Below are 17,338 nucleotides of genomic sequence, written 5' to 3'. Positions count from 1 at the left end.
AAATCCTTATCACTAATTGATAGGGATACACAATATATTGGCACAATATTGGTTATCGGCTAATAATGTTCTAATTTTAATAATAATACTATAATAAATACTACTAATATTGATTTTACATTTAGATTGCCATCTTAACATTTACCTTTGCTAACACTCAAAGTTAATCTTTAAAAAAACATTACATTTAATAACTCTATTAAATGTAATCTTTAAGAAATCTCAAAAATGAATATCCATTTTTCATACGGTATTACAACGTTGTGATACTTAGCATTTACACCAGGTGGTTTTAGTTTACATTGTTTTATTTTGTATGTATTTAGATAAAATAGTGTAGAATTGTGAAATTGCCCATTTATTTGTTATTGGCCATAACCTGAGTATAATTATCAGCTTATCAGTATCAAGGCAGAATTTTTTATTTAGGTGCATCCCTACTGATTTGATTTTCTTTTGAGTCAAATACAAATCTGTACTGCCAGAGTAACACTCAGCCATAGAGCAACATTTGGTTTCTCAAACTGTTTGAGTAGATTTCCTAGGTTTATTCAAACTGCTAGATTTCTAGAGACTTGTTTCAGTGTGAGTTTTATGGTGTGTATCTAGATGAAGTCAGGAACATCAGCAGGTCACCCTCCTAGATACACACTAAACGCCCGCTTCTGACAGGCGCTGGATGTTACACCGTGGGCAGCCCAGCAAGTGATCATCCAAGATTCATAATTTAAGAATGAAACAGCCCTTTCTTTATGAGATCGACTTTGGCATACATTCAGATGTAATAACGATAAATGGCAGGCTGTCTTGGCTTTTGCAGCGTGAGGAAATGGAGGCTGCGTGGAACTGTTTTCACTGCACCCCGGGGTGCAACTGCACGCTGTTGGAGAACCACTGCGCCATGACATCATCCTTGATCAGAATTTTCCGACATGGGAATACCGACGGAATGAAATGTGCTAGAGCTTTTTGGAGGACAATTTCATTTTGACTGTTGAATGAGAGAAGCAAGCCATTTAGTTTGGAGGTTGGTAGGCTCAGAATGGAATTTTTGTTGTTCTCCCTTAAGAGTTGAGTTCCTGTATGAATAAATTGTACACGGGCACAGAGAGAGAAGAGGTCAAAGGTGGTATTTCCCTAGAGAAAGCTATGGAAGATAAGAGAGGGATATAGATGGTTGAAGTTTCCTGAGGTGAAGATTTGCCTTAAGTAGCTCTTCTCTCAGGGAGTCACACACACAAGCTCACAATGAATGTGCCACTCAACTGAAGGGCTCGTTGCACTTATTTAACCATGTTTCTGTCAGGCTTAATTTAAAGTGAAACAACTAAATGTCATTGTCAAAGAAAAACAAATTTAAAACTGTAAATTAATGATGTTACACATCAGATATGATGTTTTTTTGTTTGTTGTTGTTGTTGTATTATATAGGCTGAATGGCCTATCTCTCAAATATAAGTTATGGTATGGTATGTCCTGTGGTTAGATTTTAGGGGTGATGCATGAAGCACCACCATTTTGCCCAAGAGCAAGGATAAATGTTGAGAGAACCTACAGGCCTTTGGCCCTTCAAGAGCAGGATTGAACACTGATGTAGTGCAATGTTTACCCAAAAAGGACAATTTAGTACTGTATGGATTTATGCCATTTAAACCAACTGGGTTTGAGAGCTGACAGTTTATTTTTTGTGGTGAACCAAGTTGTTCCAAGGGGATCGATCCATGGAATATGTTTGGTCAACCTTTGCAGTACTGTATTGTGTATATAAGCTGAAACATACTTAGGGAATTTGAATATCTTTTTATAGGTCTGATATGTTGAAGGATGATGAATTTCACATAGCTTGTTAGATGAGCCCATGGACATCACGTTTCAGCAAAACACCCTTAGAGATCTAGAGTATGAGTCAGAGATTTGTCATCACCAGGCTTAATTAGTCAAATATGTTCCCAGACCTTCCAGAATATGACATTAGTCAACAAACTGGAAAGGCACCAATGCTTTTGCACGTCAAATTGAATATTTATTTTTGAAATTCAAACAATAAATACGGTTTAATGCTCTTTAATGTGGCATGACATCGCCGTTGCCACCTCAGTTCAAGCGCACTTGAGCTGATTATCTCTTCCTCTTTTAGTAGTAACATGATGTAAACATGAATGAACATCAGAAAGTATTTTGAAAGAAACTGTACATCTTACTGAAAGTATAATTTCTCATGTAATCGCTCTCAATTAGTGTTTTAATTGTAGAAAGATGTCAACAGCTGTACATTTAGCTAGAAAAAATAACTCTGAGCGTTTTGCTAAATAAATTACATATTCATTATATTTTTACTTCACCTGTAAGTGATATCTTCATTATTTTAAGCATTTGAATAAATCTGTCAATAAAACGGCTACTGTTAAAATGTTTATATTTCAACAACAAATTGGAGTAGACATTTCATTATATTTTTAAATATAAAAACAAGTTTTTGAGTGTTGATTATTACACTGTATATATAAAAATAAATAGCAATTGAATTTAATAATTTGGACTTTGTTGTTAATTTTAACCTTTAGTTAAAAGGCAGGTAGGGTAGGTGATTTGTTCCAGACCTTTTTTTTTTTTCTTTTTTTTTTGTTATGCTAGTTGAAAATCTCTTCACATCCTGATAGCAATCACTAAGTTAATTGGTCTAAATGTATGTGTGTGTATATATATGTGTATATATACTTCTGTGAAAGGTGTAGGACCACAAAATGTATGTCCAGTCATTGAATTCGAATGCAATGATATGATGTCCTACCTGCCTATCAGCGTATGTATTTGCATACCTCCACACACCCTGATTGTCTGCATAGCGTTTCATGCTGTGCAGAGTTAGACAGACGTCAGTCATCGAGCAATGCAATCAATGCTGAAATTAATCTGCAGCAGTCACGGGGTTCAGGTCAGTGCTCTATAGATTTGTTCATTATTATTGTAATGTTATGTGCTTTGAGACATGAGGTAGTTTAACGCCGTCTCTCAAGGCGCATTTGTTTGCTCCCTGCTGTGTGCGTTCGTGTGTTTTGAAGGAGGCGTGGCTTTGGAGACGCTCTGAAGGGAGGGTGGGATATTATGCTTTCAAAGCTAGCTCGCTATTGCTAGCCTCCCCTACCTTTAATATTAGATCAATGAACTAACTGACAGGGTTCCCCCTGTATAGTTTACAGCTTTAATTGCATGACTGGCATCACCTGAGGAATGATGCCTGGTGCGTTCAGGATGACTAACTCCAACACCAGATCATTGGTTTTTACTAAGGATGAGTGCAGTTATATAAGGCTTAGTCAGTTTGACAGTAATAGCCCTAAAAACTGACCTTGTTTTTTTTTTGTCCAGATTGTTTTGCAGTGTCAACTGTCATTTTCTTCTGAGCTCAGTCAGTCCTCACTTTCAATAACCTCACAGCAGGAAGCAAGCGCAGTGCAGCAGGAAACAGTTATCGAGTCACTGGAGGACGCCACACTGGGTTGTTCAACCCAAGCCAAGCATGGGCTAAATTTGCCTAGTGCTCTGATTCCTCTTAAAGCAACAGTCATTAGTAGAGGCTGCATGTGTCGGATAAGAAAACAATTCAGGACAGCCCACATGGTTCTTGGTTTAACTATGATTTTCAAAATACTTGGAAGTGTTCTTCTCTTTAGCGTGTTTTGCTGTATATCTGGTTATTCAGTAAATATATAAATACACAGGAAAGGCCTATCTGAAACTAAAAATCAATCGAGTGTTTCAGATGTGATGGTAACAAGGCCTGTCCTACCGGAGCCATCAGCTGCGAGTAGTAAATGTTCCATCTGGTTCTATTGCAGTAAATGACACCTTGCCGTTTATTAAAATGATGAGTGGAGTTTATTACATGTATTCAATTGCTAGTTTGGGAATCTTCATGTTTCATCAGACTTCATCAGTGTGTGATAGGATTGTCTGAAGTGATTATATTATATGAGTAGGACTAAATGAATGAATCTGTCTTTATGATTTTTTTTTTTTTTATGTTTTCACAAATGCACATTTCTTTTGGAGAAGAAAAACATCCACCCATCCAAAATCAGTAATTATAAAACTTTTCATGAGAAGTAATTTCACAAACAGCGTGAGTGAATCAGCAGTACCGCGTTTCCCCTCTCTCTGTCTCTTCAAATGAGAAAATGGCTTCTGGCTGCAAATTACGTTGCTTCTGTCTTATATATGTGCATTGATCCATGTAAGCTTGTTTCCATTGCATGATATAAACTCACAATAATGTGTTATAAAGTCAGAATTACGAGGAAAAGTCAGAATAGTTAACATCTCACAATTCTAACTTTATAACTCACAATTGCGAGTTTATATCACACAATTCTGAGTAAAAAAGTCAGACTTATTGTAAAATTACAATTACCTTTTTTTTTTTTATTCAGTGGCGGAAACAAGCTTCCATATTGATTAAAAGTAAATGTCTAAATTAGATCTTTTGAGTGATGCACTCACCTGTCGATCTCTTAAGTCGAGACACGGCAGGCAAAAACATTGATTTTTCATGCAGTGGTTAGTTTTGAGATTTTGGGCTAGTTTACTCCTTCAGTATGTATTCTTTCAAGCTGCTATATAAAAAATAAACACGTTGAAAATATACATTAAGATGTTTATTTTATTACATTTTGTTTACTTGCGGCAGTAAGTTTCTCCCGAATTTACCAAGAAGTTAGCATTCCAACGCGACAAACCGAGTTTCATCTATTTACTGAAGTCTGTAATGACCGGTATCGTTGTAAAGCTCTGAGTCTCCTGTACAACGCTATGTAACTAACCAAATATGGGCATAACCAATCGTGAATGTCCAAAGGGGGATTTAAAGCTAATGACAGTCTCATTTAGAGCTATTTAAATCTTTAAATGCCGTTTTCTCAAAATGAGTTTTTTTGTCATTCTCCAGTACAAACATCTCAGCCTATGTAGCACCTGTGAACGCCAAACGTTCCAGTTATACACTTAGCAGTATTCTGAAGATATTTTCTGAGGGATTTGTTAAGAAATTATTCCTGGCCTGATTTATGTTACATTTTTAAAAAATATGGCGCAAATTCTTTTTTTTTAATGCTATGGACAGTATTTCCTATGTAATGAAAGCATATATCCTAAAAAAAAAATCATCTTGTGTGTAAACAAAATGAAAAAAGAATTTTGCACCTGGCTTTATATGTTCAGATCTATCTACCAAAAATATATGCAAAATCGTGCATATTTAATGAGATAATGCCTAATTTGCATAATTAAACATACAAATTTCAAAAACATGTCTCCATGTCCATTTTGCTTGGGGCCCCCAAATTCCTTCAAACGGCCCTGCAAGTCAGGATGGGCAAGCGACAGATGCTTGGAAAGCTTTTTGCAAGGTTTGCAGACTGGTGTGGGAAAGTCTGTAGGTTCACCTTTCTCATAAGCAACATAATTCCAAATTTCACTTCTACTGCCCCCTTTATTAATTAGTTTGTCGCGCTGAGTGAGATTCACCTGCTTTATCCATTATTTTGTTGTCACGTTTGCCGGTTTCGTGTCCGTTTGGTTAGTACACTGCCACCTAGCAGTGAACTTTGAAACAACAGTGTATCAAGAACCGAAATGAGCAAAATCATGACATTGTACCGTTTAAAATAAATATATACCCATATTTTCCCAGCACTGGTATACCGTGCAACCCTACCATCTATCCATATGTCTGTCCATCCATTGTTCTAGCTATCTACTGCTCTATCCGTCCATCCACTTGGTTCAACCCATTATAGTAGAATGTGTGTATTTAGATATAAATAATAATCATAATAACATATGCAGTTTTGATGTATTTTTGATGCATTGCTCATGTTCCAAATATGTAAATGCAATAAGCAACTTTATTTAACTTTTTGCTTTAACCAAATTAATTTTTTTCTGTTAAAATTACTGTAATGCACATCCTCTCTTGTTCATGATTTATAGTGGATTATCTGCTCTGATTTTGTTCACAGATTCTACACTTTTTACAGTGTTGGTAAATCTAAAACTTTGTTGAGTTGACGAAGTTCTCAGGGGCCGGATGTTAAATCAAAGCTACTGTGAGGCTGAGAGTCAGGCACGGGCCGTGGCAGTAACCAGAGGAGATGATTCAGTGAAATCTGCAGATGAGACGGGGAGAGTCAGGGCACTGGGCCCGAATGGAGGTAGTGTTTTTAGATGGAGATTCTCCTGTAGAGCTCCATGGGGAATCGAAGTAATGAGCCAAAACTCGGGGCCTTCTCGGGTCTGTGGATGCGTTTTAATGACTTGGAACAGCCAGCCTCCTGCTTGGTCACTTACACAGAGAGGTGCAGATAGAGGGAAAGAGAGAACAACAGACAGAACTCCTCTGTCTTGATTTACTAATGAAGAGAACCTCAGAGACCTGAACAACATTCACTTCTCACGGCTGTTTTGATCCATATGTTTGGCACAAAAAACAATGTTCATTTTAAAAAGAGCACATAATTAATCTCTTTAAATTCTTGACACATAGTCCAAAATATCATTCTTGTTCATTTTGTCTTTCAGTAAATACAAGAGTGCAATTAGCACAAGAGTTTTAATCAAAGATATCCATTTCACCTGATTTAATTTTAAAACTCTCCCTTTATGATTAAAAAAATAAAAAAAATAAGTTAATATTAGGGTTGTCAGTTAAATGTCACTTTTTGTGTTGTTTTTTCAATGTTTTTGTCTGACACAAAAATGTGATATCTTTGAAATATCATCATATGGACATTTTCTCAGCAAAAATCTATACATAGTAGTGGCCAAAAGTAGTGTTCAGACTGGATATTTGTTTTTAAAGACCATACAAGTTCAATTAAGCCATCAAAATATGAGGAATTTATTTATTTTTTATTTTTTTGTACACTTGTTTTTCCATGTGTTCATAATTTCTTTGTATGACAGCCTGGCTAAAAATGATGTCTGTACAATTTGGCATGTTTCATGGCGTTATCACAAATAAAATAATCGACTCAAAGCACAACTACGCAATATGATTACACAATCTTTAGCAGTTTTTTTTTTGTTTTTTTGTTTTGATGTTTGAATAAATGGACATCACTTTTGGCCATTACTGTATGTGATTTACCTTTAATTAATTGGCATAACATTTAATACATTTTTAATCAGTTGAAAGCGCTATTTAATATGTCCAATTTAAGCCCTGAAAAACATGCAAACTGGCTGAAAGTTCAGTTTTTGTGTGTGTTGTACTTAAATGTCATACTTGGTTCTAGCAGCTAAAGCCTATTTATGTGTCACTCATACTGTAGGTATATTTAGCTGACCACACATATACACACAGTTGCTGCTCTGTCAGACTTCTACCATACAGAAACATTTTGCCTGTGTAAGTCACTGTAAATTGTGCTTTCAATGTGACTTAATTAAAGATGTGTTTGTCGGTGTGTGTGTGTGTGTCGGTGTGTGTGTGTGTGTGTGTGCATCTGCAGGAGCTAACAACTCCATTCATTTGCACAGACTGCCAGCACAGTGTCGAACACTCTGCTAAATCAATGCAATTTAACTCTGTTCGCTAACGTTGTGATTTATCCCAACGATCTGAGCGTGTGCAGAAACGGCTCACCATATACACATAAATCTACAGCCTCGGTGCCCTCCGAGCATGGATAAATATTTCTGAAGTCCTGTTACAAATCTCTCTCTCTCTCTCTCTCTCTCTCTCTCTCTCTCTCTCTCTCTCTCTCTCTCTCTCTCTCTCTCTCTCTCTCTCTCTCTCTCTCTCTCTCTCTCTATCTCTCTCTCTCTCAGTTCTGGCCATCAGCAGCAGTATATTGGCTTGAGTTCAGTTTGTGGGCTGCTTGGGTGGGATTATTTCCACAGACTAATTGATTCTGGGTGATTCGCTTTCACAAAAGCAACGGCAGTTAGTGCACATCTAGCAGAAAAAAAACCTTAAATAGCATAAAATACATTTCCACTTAGTGTAATTTTATTATGTGTTGCAAAGCAATGATTTATGGTATCGTAATAGTTCACTACATTCTGGCGGTTCAATAATGCAAATTGGTATTACCATACAAAGGCTACTGCCAGATGCATGAGTTGTAAGATGCTGTAGGGAGATGGTTTAGTGTAAGTGCGGTCTATAAAACTAGCTGGATGATCAGAGTCTTTCCTCGGAAGGAGGAAATGAACATCCTGTTCAATCTTTAATGGGGTCAAGAAAGTTAATGGTCATTTATTTTGGCTTACAGTAGAGATGCAGTAGTCTAACCATGTTTTTGTTCAAATTGTATGGTAAGGAAGTTCTAAATTATTTAGAAACAAAAATGTGTTGTGATAAATTTAACTTAGAGTTGTAGTATCCATCCATCCACTTGACATCCATCCATCCATCCATCCATCCATCCAATTGACATCCATCCATCCAATTGACATCCATCCATCCATCCATCCGTCCATCCAATTGACATCCATCCGTCCGTCCGTCCATCCAATTGACATCCATCCGTCCGTCCGTCCATCCAATTGACATCCATCCGTCCGTCCGTCCATCCAATTGACATCCATTCGTCCGTCCGTCCATCCAATTGACATCCATCCGTCCATCCAATTGACATCCATCCGTCCATCCAATTGACATCCATCCAATATATTAGTGTTTTAGCATTGTTTTCGCAACATGCACTTGAATGTGAATGTGCAATGTCAAGTGTAGTGATTGTAGTTGATCAGTGTGGACCAGGCGCCACGGTTCAAAACGCACGTGATTCTCAGATTAATTGCAAAGTTTAACCATCACAGAGCAAAAGTTTTTCATTTGCATGTGTTTTAGGTCCTGTCAGTTTAAACAGTCATGTGATTTTAAACCATGATTTGAGTGCAAAAAGATGCGAAAGAGAAAACTATTCGAACACCATATTCCATTCTCTTTCGCGTCTCTTTGTGATTGAACGGTCACATGCACGCAAAATTGTCAAACACAGTTGCTTATGGCTTACGTGAATGTAAACAATTGAGAAAGAAAACAAATGTGTACAATTATATTGGATTTGTGCTTTCGTGAATGAGGGATCATTCATGGTATGTCCTAAAGTTTAGGGAGTTGTTCACATTTATATCTCTGGATGGGAGAAGGCAAATTTCAAATGTCAACTTTAAAACAAGCCAGAAGCTTAAATAGAGCCATATTTCCTTGAGACTTACTGTAAATATATCCTGGGTATAAACATGACACTGTAGAATTTCTTTAGGAAATCAGTATGTAAAGTTTGCTCTGCAGAACAGCCAGAGGAATTCTGGAGGTGGAGGACTTTGAGACATTCTTGCTCTCCATTTTAAATAACAGTGTCTTTTTTTTTTTTTTACACCCATTCTCTATTCATCTCTACCTCTCGCTATCTTTTCTCCCGGAGAGCTGAGAAGGCAAAGATCAGTAGCTGACGGCTGCATGCAGGAAAACTAGTGGAAATGCTGAAATGCGAATTGCAGTTGACATGCTGTTTCTCCTCTACGCCGAGCACAGGAAGTGTGAGATGCTTGTGTAGGTGTTCCACTGATGAAGCCATGTTGACTTACAGAATCAAAGTTGTTTTGTGTGACACGACAGACATTCAGCTGTGATGTCTTTATGCCACATTAGCTGAAATGTCTGCTCAGATTTCACTGAACTCTTTGGGAATAATTTAGTGATGTGATGGAGGGCTCTCGTAGTTGTTTTGACAGCTTCTTGAGGACGTGTATGGCAGCAGAGCCGATAAATTGCAGAGTTGAGGCACTGTAAAGTACCAGTCATGTGATTTATGGCTTGTATCAAAAAATACTTTGAACGGTTTTCCTTCAAGCTGAACATTTCTGAACGCTGGTTTTCATGCTCTGACTTAAATTTAGGGCAATTGCGACGATGTGATGTTCACAGCACAAGCAAACAATGAAGAACAACCTTTTTGATGCAGTACATGAGATGTGTAGTAATATTTTTTTTCTTCTTTTTATAAAAAAATAACTGTTATGCTACTTTTTCTCAAGGTACACAAATGAGGTACAACCTAGCTGCCTCTTACACACGTTTAGCAACTGTTTTCTTGTCAAAGCAATTAATGCGGTATAGTTTCTTCTGGTTGTCTTTTGGTAGTGTAGCAAGATCCTGAAATATTCTGTCATTTTCTTTCCGGTCATTTTTGCAGTTTCCACAAAAATATAAAGCAGCACAACTCTTGTCACCATTGATACTAAGAAGGGATTCTTGAGCACCAAATCAGCATTTTAAAATGATTTCTGAAGGATCATGTGACTGAAGACTGGAGTAATGATGCTGAAAATTCAGTTTTGCCATCACATTTATAAACTAGATTTTAAATTATATTACGATAGAAAAGTTATTTTAAATTGTAATAATATTTGACAATTTTCCTGTTTTTCCTGTGTTTTTGATCACATAAATGCAGCCTTGGTGCATATATTTAATTATATGTAAAATCAACTAAATAAGCAACATAAGAGCAAGCTTTCATCTCTATAAAGATGACACAAAACTATCCTTTTAAGACACCACCGTCAAATTCTCGAATCAGCTAAAATTGTTATTGAAAGACCTGAACACACATTCTGTCTATCATTGTCTTTTCTCTTATCCAGAGGAAGCCACTGTGTCATTTGATCAATATTTAATCTCTTTCACGTCTCCTGCTGTGGCTGCTAAAAGGCAGATCAGGTTAACTCCTCTGAACTATTGATATCTATTCTTTTGGAGCAACTTCTTTATTATTCCTCAAGCTTAGATCTTTTTAAATATCTGACCTCTATTTAGTTTTTTTTTATGCCATACTCGTTTCCTTTGTAGAGTAAATCCCTGCTCATTTCAAGTCTTTGTAACAAAGATTAACTTTGTAAATGGCCTTATCTCTCAAACACTCAAATTGGATTTGTTTGTTGTTTTTTTGTTTCGTTGCATTCAGTAGTGGACAAAGAGAAACAGCGGATAGTGAGAGTCAGCCGAGTGACCACAGACTTCCTGTAGTGGTGAGGTTATGTTGCCAGATATTCAGGGTTGCCAGATTTTAGGACATGCTTCTTGGCCTGATACAGGTGGGTTAGATGAGTTTGAATTGAATAAACACCCTTTCCCCCTCCCACCAAATCTCAGTGTTTTTTTTTGTTTTGCTCTCTGAGGCTTTGTGGTCTAATTTACTCCACATGACCCGGCATTCGCCAGCGATTCTAAATACTAAAATCTCACCAGATGCTGTAAGATTTTCATCCCTGCCCTTCTTTGTGAAAGATGAGTGTGTAAACAGCATGGTGGGTTTCTTAAATGAAGCTGATTATTTTGATTATTTCAACTGTCTTTGAAAGTCTTTTTTACTCCATGCTTTTAGGAGAAAATCTACTATAGTTTGCTGTTACAATGGCAGAAAACTGACAGCACAAAATCCTTCACATGGCCATTAGCGTTGAGTGCAAATGTGACTAACCAAACTGTTACATAACACTTATGATAGTTATTTTTCCTCATAATATGAAAAAAGGTTTGATACATTGTGTAACCATGTGTTAATGCATTAATTGTTGGATATTCAAGTGAATTTTTTTTTTTTTACAATTTTATTTATTTATTTGAACTTCAATGGATGGAAACCAAAAATAAGATTATTCATAAGTCAATACTTTGTTTTGCATCAATGGCATCAGTTATGTGTAAATAACAGCCCTGTTTACCGCAATATAAACCAGTGGACACATTTCTACTATAACGTTATACAGTATATAGTGCCATACCACCCTGTCCTAAGCGTTCCCATGTCATGCTTTATGTCCTCTGGATGTCCTGAGTTGGATGGGTCATTGATGAAGGAGACCGTAAAAAGGCCTGATTGAATTGCATGTCCCGGTGGATATTACACTATACAGAGGCAGAGATGAGGACAGATGTGCTACAGCATGTTCTGGTTATCTATAAGAGTAAATCATTCATTTCCTTTGTTTGGGTTTGGATATATTTTGTGAATGAAGATAATTTAAATTTCTATTGTTATGCACAGTTGCCTCCAAAAGTCCAATGTAACAAAACAATACAGAAGTATGAAATGTTCACAAACTATCTTTTGTGAAAATTCATACCGTGTCTGATTCTGAGTTTTCAACTGGGAGTGTGTACAGTACATACACATATCTTAGTCCAATAATGCCTAATTTCATCATAGAATTCATTTGTTTTGAAATCTTGAACTGCTTTTTGACTGTGCAAATTTGCCTTTATTTTTGTGAATTAAACACATGTTTGTCCAACTGTGTGTGTCTGCAGTTCACAGGCAAGGTTGTGTTTACAAAGCAGCACAGTTTTTTTTGCCATTTGTTCTCTTGCCAAGTTTTTCTTGTAATCACACAATAATTGAGAGTGATATGAGACTCGCTGGAATAGTCACCTTATGAATGTCATGAAGAAACATGCAGGGCTTTTTCTCTTCTTCTTCCTTCCATTCCCTTTCATTTCTACTTCCTCTTCCACTTCCGCCGCTAGAGTTCTTACGAGATCAAGAAAATATGATCATATAACACCAATTTTATCATCACTGCATTGGTTACCTATAAAGTTCCGTATTAATTACAAGGTATTGCTACTGACTTATAAAGCCCTAAACGGCTTAGCTCCAGTCTATTTAACGGATCTTCTATCACCCTATAATCCATCGCACTCTTTAAGATCACTAAATTCAAGGCTTTTGGTCATACCTAGGATATCCAGAACAACCAAAGGAGGGAGAGCATTTTCACATTTGGCTCCAAAACTCTGGAATAGTCTTCCTGATACTGTTCGTTGCTCAGACTCGCTCTCCCAGTTTAAAACTAGATTAAAGTCGCATTTCTTCAGCCAGGCATTCATATAATCTTACAGTTCAAACTACAATCCGGCCTCTAGCTCATAAATGCCAGAGGAGAACTGGCCCCCGACTGAGCCTGGGTTCTCCCAAGGTTTTTTTTCTCCATTAGGTCACCTGATGGAGTTTTAGGACACCATTAGGTCACTTGATGGAGTTTTAGGACACCATTAGGTCACTTGATGGAGTTTTTCGGTTCCTTGCCACTGTTGCCTTTGGCTTGCTCAGTTGGGGATATTTTGGGGATATTTAATTTAATTTTATCAATCAATAAATTCCTCTTGAAAAAAACTTTGTTGTATTATTTAAATTTAATACTGTGAAGCTGCTTTGATACAATCTGTATTGTGAAAAGCGCTATACAAATATACTTGACCTGACTTGACTTGACTCTTTTTCATTTCCTTTTCCCCTCTCTTCCTCTGCTCTTCCTTTCCGCTCCTTTCCTTTCCGCTCCCTTCCATTCCGCTCCTTTCCTTTCCGCTCCTTTCCTTTCCACTCCTTTCCTTTCCGCTCCCTTCCTTTCCACTCCTTTCCTTTCCGCTCCCTTCCTTTCCGCTCCTTTCCTTTACGCTCCTTTCCTTTACGCTCCTTTCCTTTACACTCCTTTCCTTTACGCTCCTTTCCTTTCCTTTTCTTTCTGCTCCTTTCCTTTACGCTCCTTTCCTTTTCTTTCTGCTCCCTTCCTTTACGCTCCTTTCCTTTTCTTTCTGCTCCTTTCCTTTTCTTTCTGCTCCTTTCCTTTACGCTCCTTTCCTTTTCTTTCTGCTCCTTTCCTTTTCTTTCTGCTCCTTTCCTTTACGCTCCTTTCCTTTTCTTTCTGCTCCTTTCCTTTCTGCTCCTTTCCTTTACGCTCCTTTCCTTTTCTTTCTGCTCCTTTCCTTTTCTTTCTGCTCCTTTCCTTTACACTCCTTTCCTTTACGCTCCTTTCCTTTTCTTTCTGCTCCTTTCCTTTACGCTCCTTTTCTTTCTGCTCCTTTCCTTTCTGCTGCTTTCCTTTCTGCTCCTTTCCTTTCCTTAATGCTCCTCTCCTTTACACACCTTTACGCTCCTTTCCTTTTCAATCCTCCTTTCCCTCTACGCTCTGTTCATTTTGCACTCCATTTATTTTCACTCCTTTCCTTTACAGTGCTTTCCTTTCTTCCCTTTTATGTTTTCTCTCCCCTTCCTCCTCTCAAAAGGTATTTGACATTGCTGTGCATATGCATGTTTTGCAGTAATCAAACTGATATCATTAGCTTAACACCACTCATCTGCAGAGCAAGTGAATAAGCTCTCTTTTTCTCCTGTTTCTTTTCCCCATTTCAGAATAAGAATGGTTCTGTTAAACTGGAAAAGAAGAAATGGGAGGATATTGTAGTTAAACGACAGAAGGAGGCCGAGGAGAGCATGACCCCTGACATAGATGAAAATGGCTTCTGCAATCTGGCCAGCAGCGTGGGGCGAGACCAGGAGCGGGTGAAAGATCGTCTGCTGAAGAACACATACTCCAAGAAGAGCAAACGAGTGAGTCTGTCATTTCTTTCTGCAGGTTAAATGATAGCTTGATGGACAAGAGCAGTGGAGCGTGAACCCCGCGTGATCTTATACCTGTTCCCGAGTGTTGACTGCTTTGACCGGTGTTGACCGGATTAATGTGGCCATTGCAGTCATTACTGAATGCCTGCTGTTTCTGGAAGGGCTCACTGAGGTGTGTGCATATGAATGTGACAGCAGTACATCAGCGGCTGACAGATTACTGGTCTAGAGCTGTGGTTAAGCCGCACAGCGTGCTGTTAATGACGAAGAAGAACAAATATAACCTTCTCTCGCTTCCTGTATCCATTTTCTCTCCCTCCTTTGTTTTGGCTTATTTGTAGCTCTTCTTGATAGTGATAGTGCAGACAGTGCAGGAAGGGGTAGGCTGAAGTGGGGAGAATAGGATCGGAATATGTCACAAGTCAGATTTGAACTCAAGTTGCCTACATATGTACCAAGGCTCATCAGTTTTGTTACCTGAATGAATCTATTATTCTTTAATCTTTCTGTTGCTCTGTCTATCTCTCTTTCTATCCTGTCATTCAATGTTGTTCTATCAATCATTCTGCCATTCTGTCTATCTGTCTATCTGTCTGTCTGTCTGTCTGTCTAGCTATCGTTCTGTCTGTCTAGCTGTGGTTCTGTCTAGCTATCGTTCTGTCTAGCTATCGTTCGTTCTGTCTGTCTGTCTAGCCATTAGGGATGGGCATGATTAATCGACGATCGATAATTGATCGTTAAGAATTTCGTCGATCACGTTTATTTGTTATCGATTAAACTAATGCAGGTTGCGTTGCGTAGGGTGAGTCTTGAAGCAATGGAATTAATTTTAGCGCGGAGGTACCTGTGCCTCCCGGCAACGTCAGTCCCCTCAGAGCGGGTGTTTTCGGCGGCTGGACTGGCTGTCACCAGGTTGCGGTCGCGTCTGATCCCAGATCATGTCAACATGCTTATCTTTCTCAACAGAAATCAGTAGACTGGTGCAGAAGTTCTATGGGAACTTCATGCGTTTTCTCAGATCGGATAGCTATTTTATTTATCAAAACGATTCCATTACACCTGGTCACATAAATGTGTTTTTGCAAAACGGATATAAATCCGATCTTGAATTCCCGCGCTATATGCATATTTAAATTGTTGCACGTCATCCAACTGATGTGAGCTGCATTTTATTGATCATCAGCGAAAATTTCTAAATCAAAGACAGCAACAAGATATTGCGGCAACAGCCCTGGTAAGATCATTTCGGTTCTTTACTTTTAATGAAGATGATTGTGTGTTGATGAATGGCTTTCACTTTGATTTGCGATAGTTTGCACGTTGGCTTGATGAATAGATGCTCATCTGTGGTGATGCGTGTTGAAGTAGCGTCGTCATATCTGGATATAACATGACATATAGCCTATAACACGCTCTCACACGTTTATTTCTTATCATTTTTGGGATAAGTCAAATTTGCATATGTGGTTTCAACAACCAGATGCATTTACTCTTGTCCAGTTTCGTCTGGAATGCGTCTCAGATCTCCTCGTGAAGTGGTTTGAGCGATCGTATTTAAATCCGTCTCGAATGCGTTTCGGAGGGCATTTAGATTTGGTCTTTTCACGACCGGAGAGCTATCCGATCACAGAAAACGGATGAAGTGGCCATGGGTCTCTGTTTAAGAACGCCGGCTCGCAGCTGCAGGTTCCGCTGGTTTAGAGCACCGCAGGAATCTTCAAGTCTACCGAACGTCCAGTTTCACTGCCACAAGTTGATCTTCTTGTAATAAAGATCTCATCGAGGACAAACAAACTGTATTTTTGTATTTTCATTGCATTTTTAATTTATAAAAAGTTAAAGAAATAATGAATTTCAATATAAAAATATTAATGATTAATCGATAGTCGATCGTTAATTCTCCCGACGATCGACTAAGAAAATTTAATCGAATGCCCATCCCTACTAGCCATGGTTCTGTCTAGCTATGGTTCTGTCTAGCTATCATTTTATCTGTCTGTCTAGCTATGGTTCTGTCTAGCTATCATTTTATCTGTCTGTCTGTCTAGCTATGGTTCTGTCTAGCTATCGTTCTGTCTGTCTTGCTATGGTTCTGTCTAGCTATTGGTCTGTCTGTCTGTCTGTCTAGCTATGGTTCTGTCTGTCTAGCTATCATTCTATCTATCTGTCTGTCTGTCTGTCTGGCTATGGTTCTGTCTAGCTATCGTTCTGTCTGTCTAGCTATCGTTCTGTCTGTCTTGCTATGGTTCTGTCTAGCTATTGGTCTGTCTGTCTGTCTAGCTATGGTCCTGTCTGTCTAGCTATCATTCTAACTATCTGTCTGTCTGTCTAGCTATGGTCCTGTCTAGCTATCGTTCTGTCTGTCTGTCTGTCTGTCTAGCTATCATTCTATCTGTCTGTCTAGCTATGGTTCTGTCTAGCTATGGTTCTGTCTAGCTATGGTTCTGTCTAGCTATGGTTCTGTCTAGCTATGGTTCTGTCTAGCTATGGTTCTGTCTAGCTATGGTTCTGTCTAGCTATGGTTCTGTCTAGCTATGGTTCTGTCTAGCTATGGTTCTGTCTGTCTAGCTATCGTTCTATTTGTCTGTCTTGCTATGGTTCTGTCTAGCTATTGGTCTGTCTGTCTAGCTATGGTTCTGTCTGTCTAGCTATCATTCTGTCTGTCTAGCTACATTCTGTCTAGCTATCGTTCTGTCTGTCTGCCTAGCTATGGTTCTATCGTTCTGTCTAGCTATCTATCTGTCTAGCTATCGTTCTTTCTATCTGTCTAGCTTTGGTTCTATCTATCTGTCTAGCTATCATTCTATCTGTCTGTCTGCCTGTCTAGCTATGGTTCTGTCTAACTATCGTTCTATTTGTCTGTCTAGCTATGGTTCTATCTATCTGTCTAGCTATGGTTCTATCTATCTGTCTAGCTATCATTC

At 38.2% G+C, this 17,338-nt stretch overlaps 1 protein-coding gene across 13 annotated transcripts in view; it reads left to right on the top strand.

Moving 5' to 3' along the window:
* fbrsl1 (fibrosin-like 1) overlaps positions 1–17,338 on the top strand; it is a 301,880-nt gene that overhangs the window by 50,401 nt on the left and 234,141 nt on the right. For all 13 annotated transcript variants that reach the window (XM_082170185.1, XM_082170188.1, XM_082170187.1 and 10 more), the window contains exon 2: positions 14,205–14,402. In XM_082170185.1, coding sequence (XP_082026311.1) covers positions 14,205–14,402 — 198 coding nt within the window. The remainder of the gene's footprint in view (positions 1–14,204; positions 14,403–17,338) is intronic.

The sequence above is a fragment of the Leuciscus leuciscus genome (genome assembly GCF_965113295.1).
Source record: "Leuciscus leuciscus genome assembly, chromosome: 5".
Lineage (NCBI taxonomy): Eukaryota > Metazoa > Chordata > Actinopteri > Cypriniformes > Leuciscidae > Leuciscus > Leuciscus leuciscus.
The sequence above is the reverse complement of the archived record's forward strand: the minus strand, read 5'-3'. Positions and strand labels throughout refer to the sequence as shown.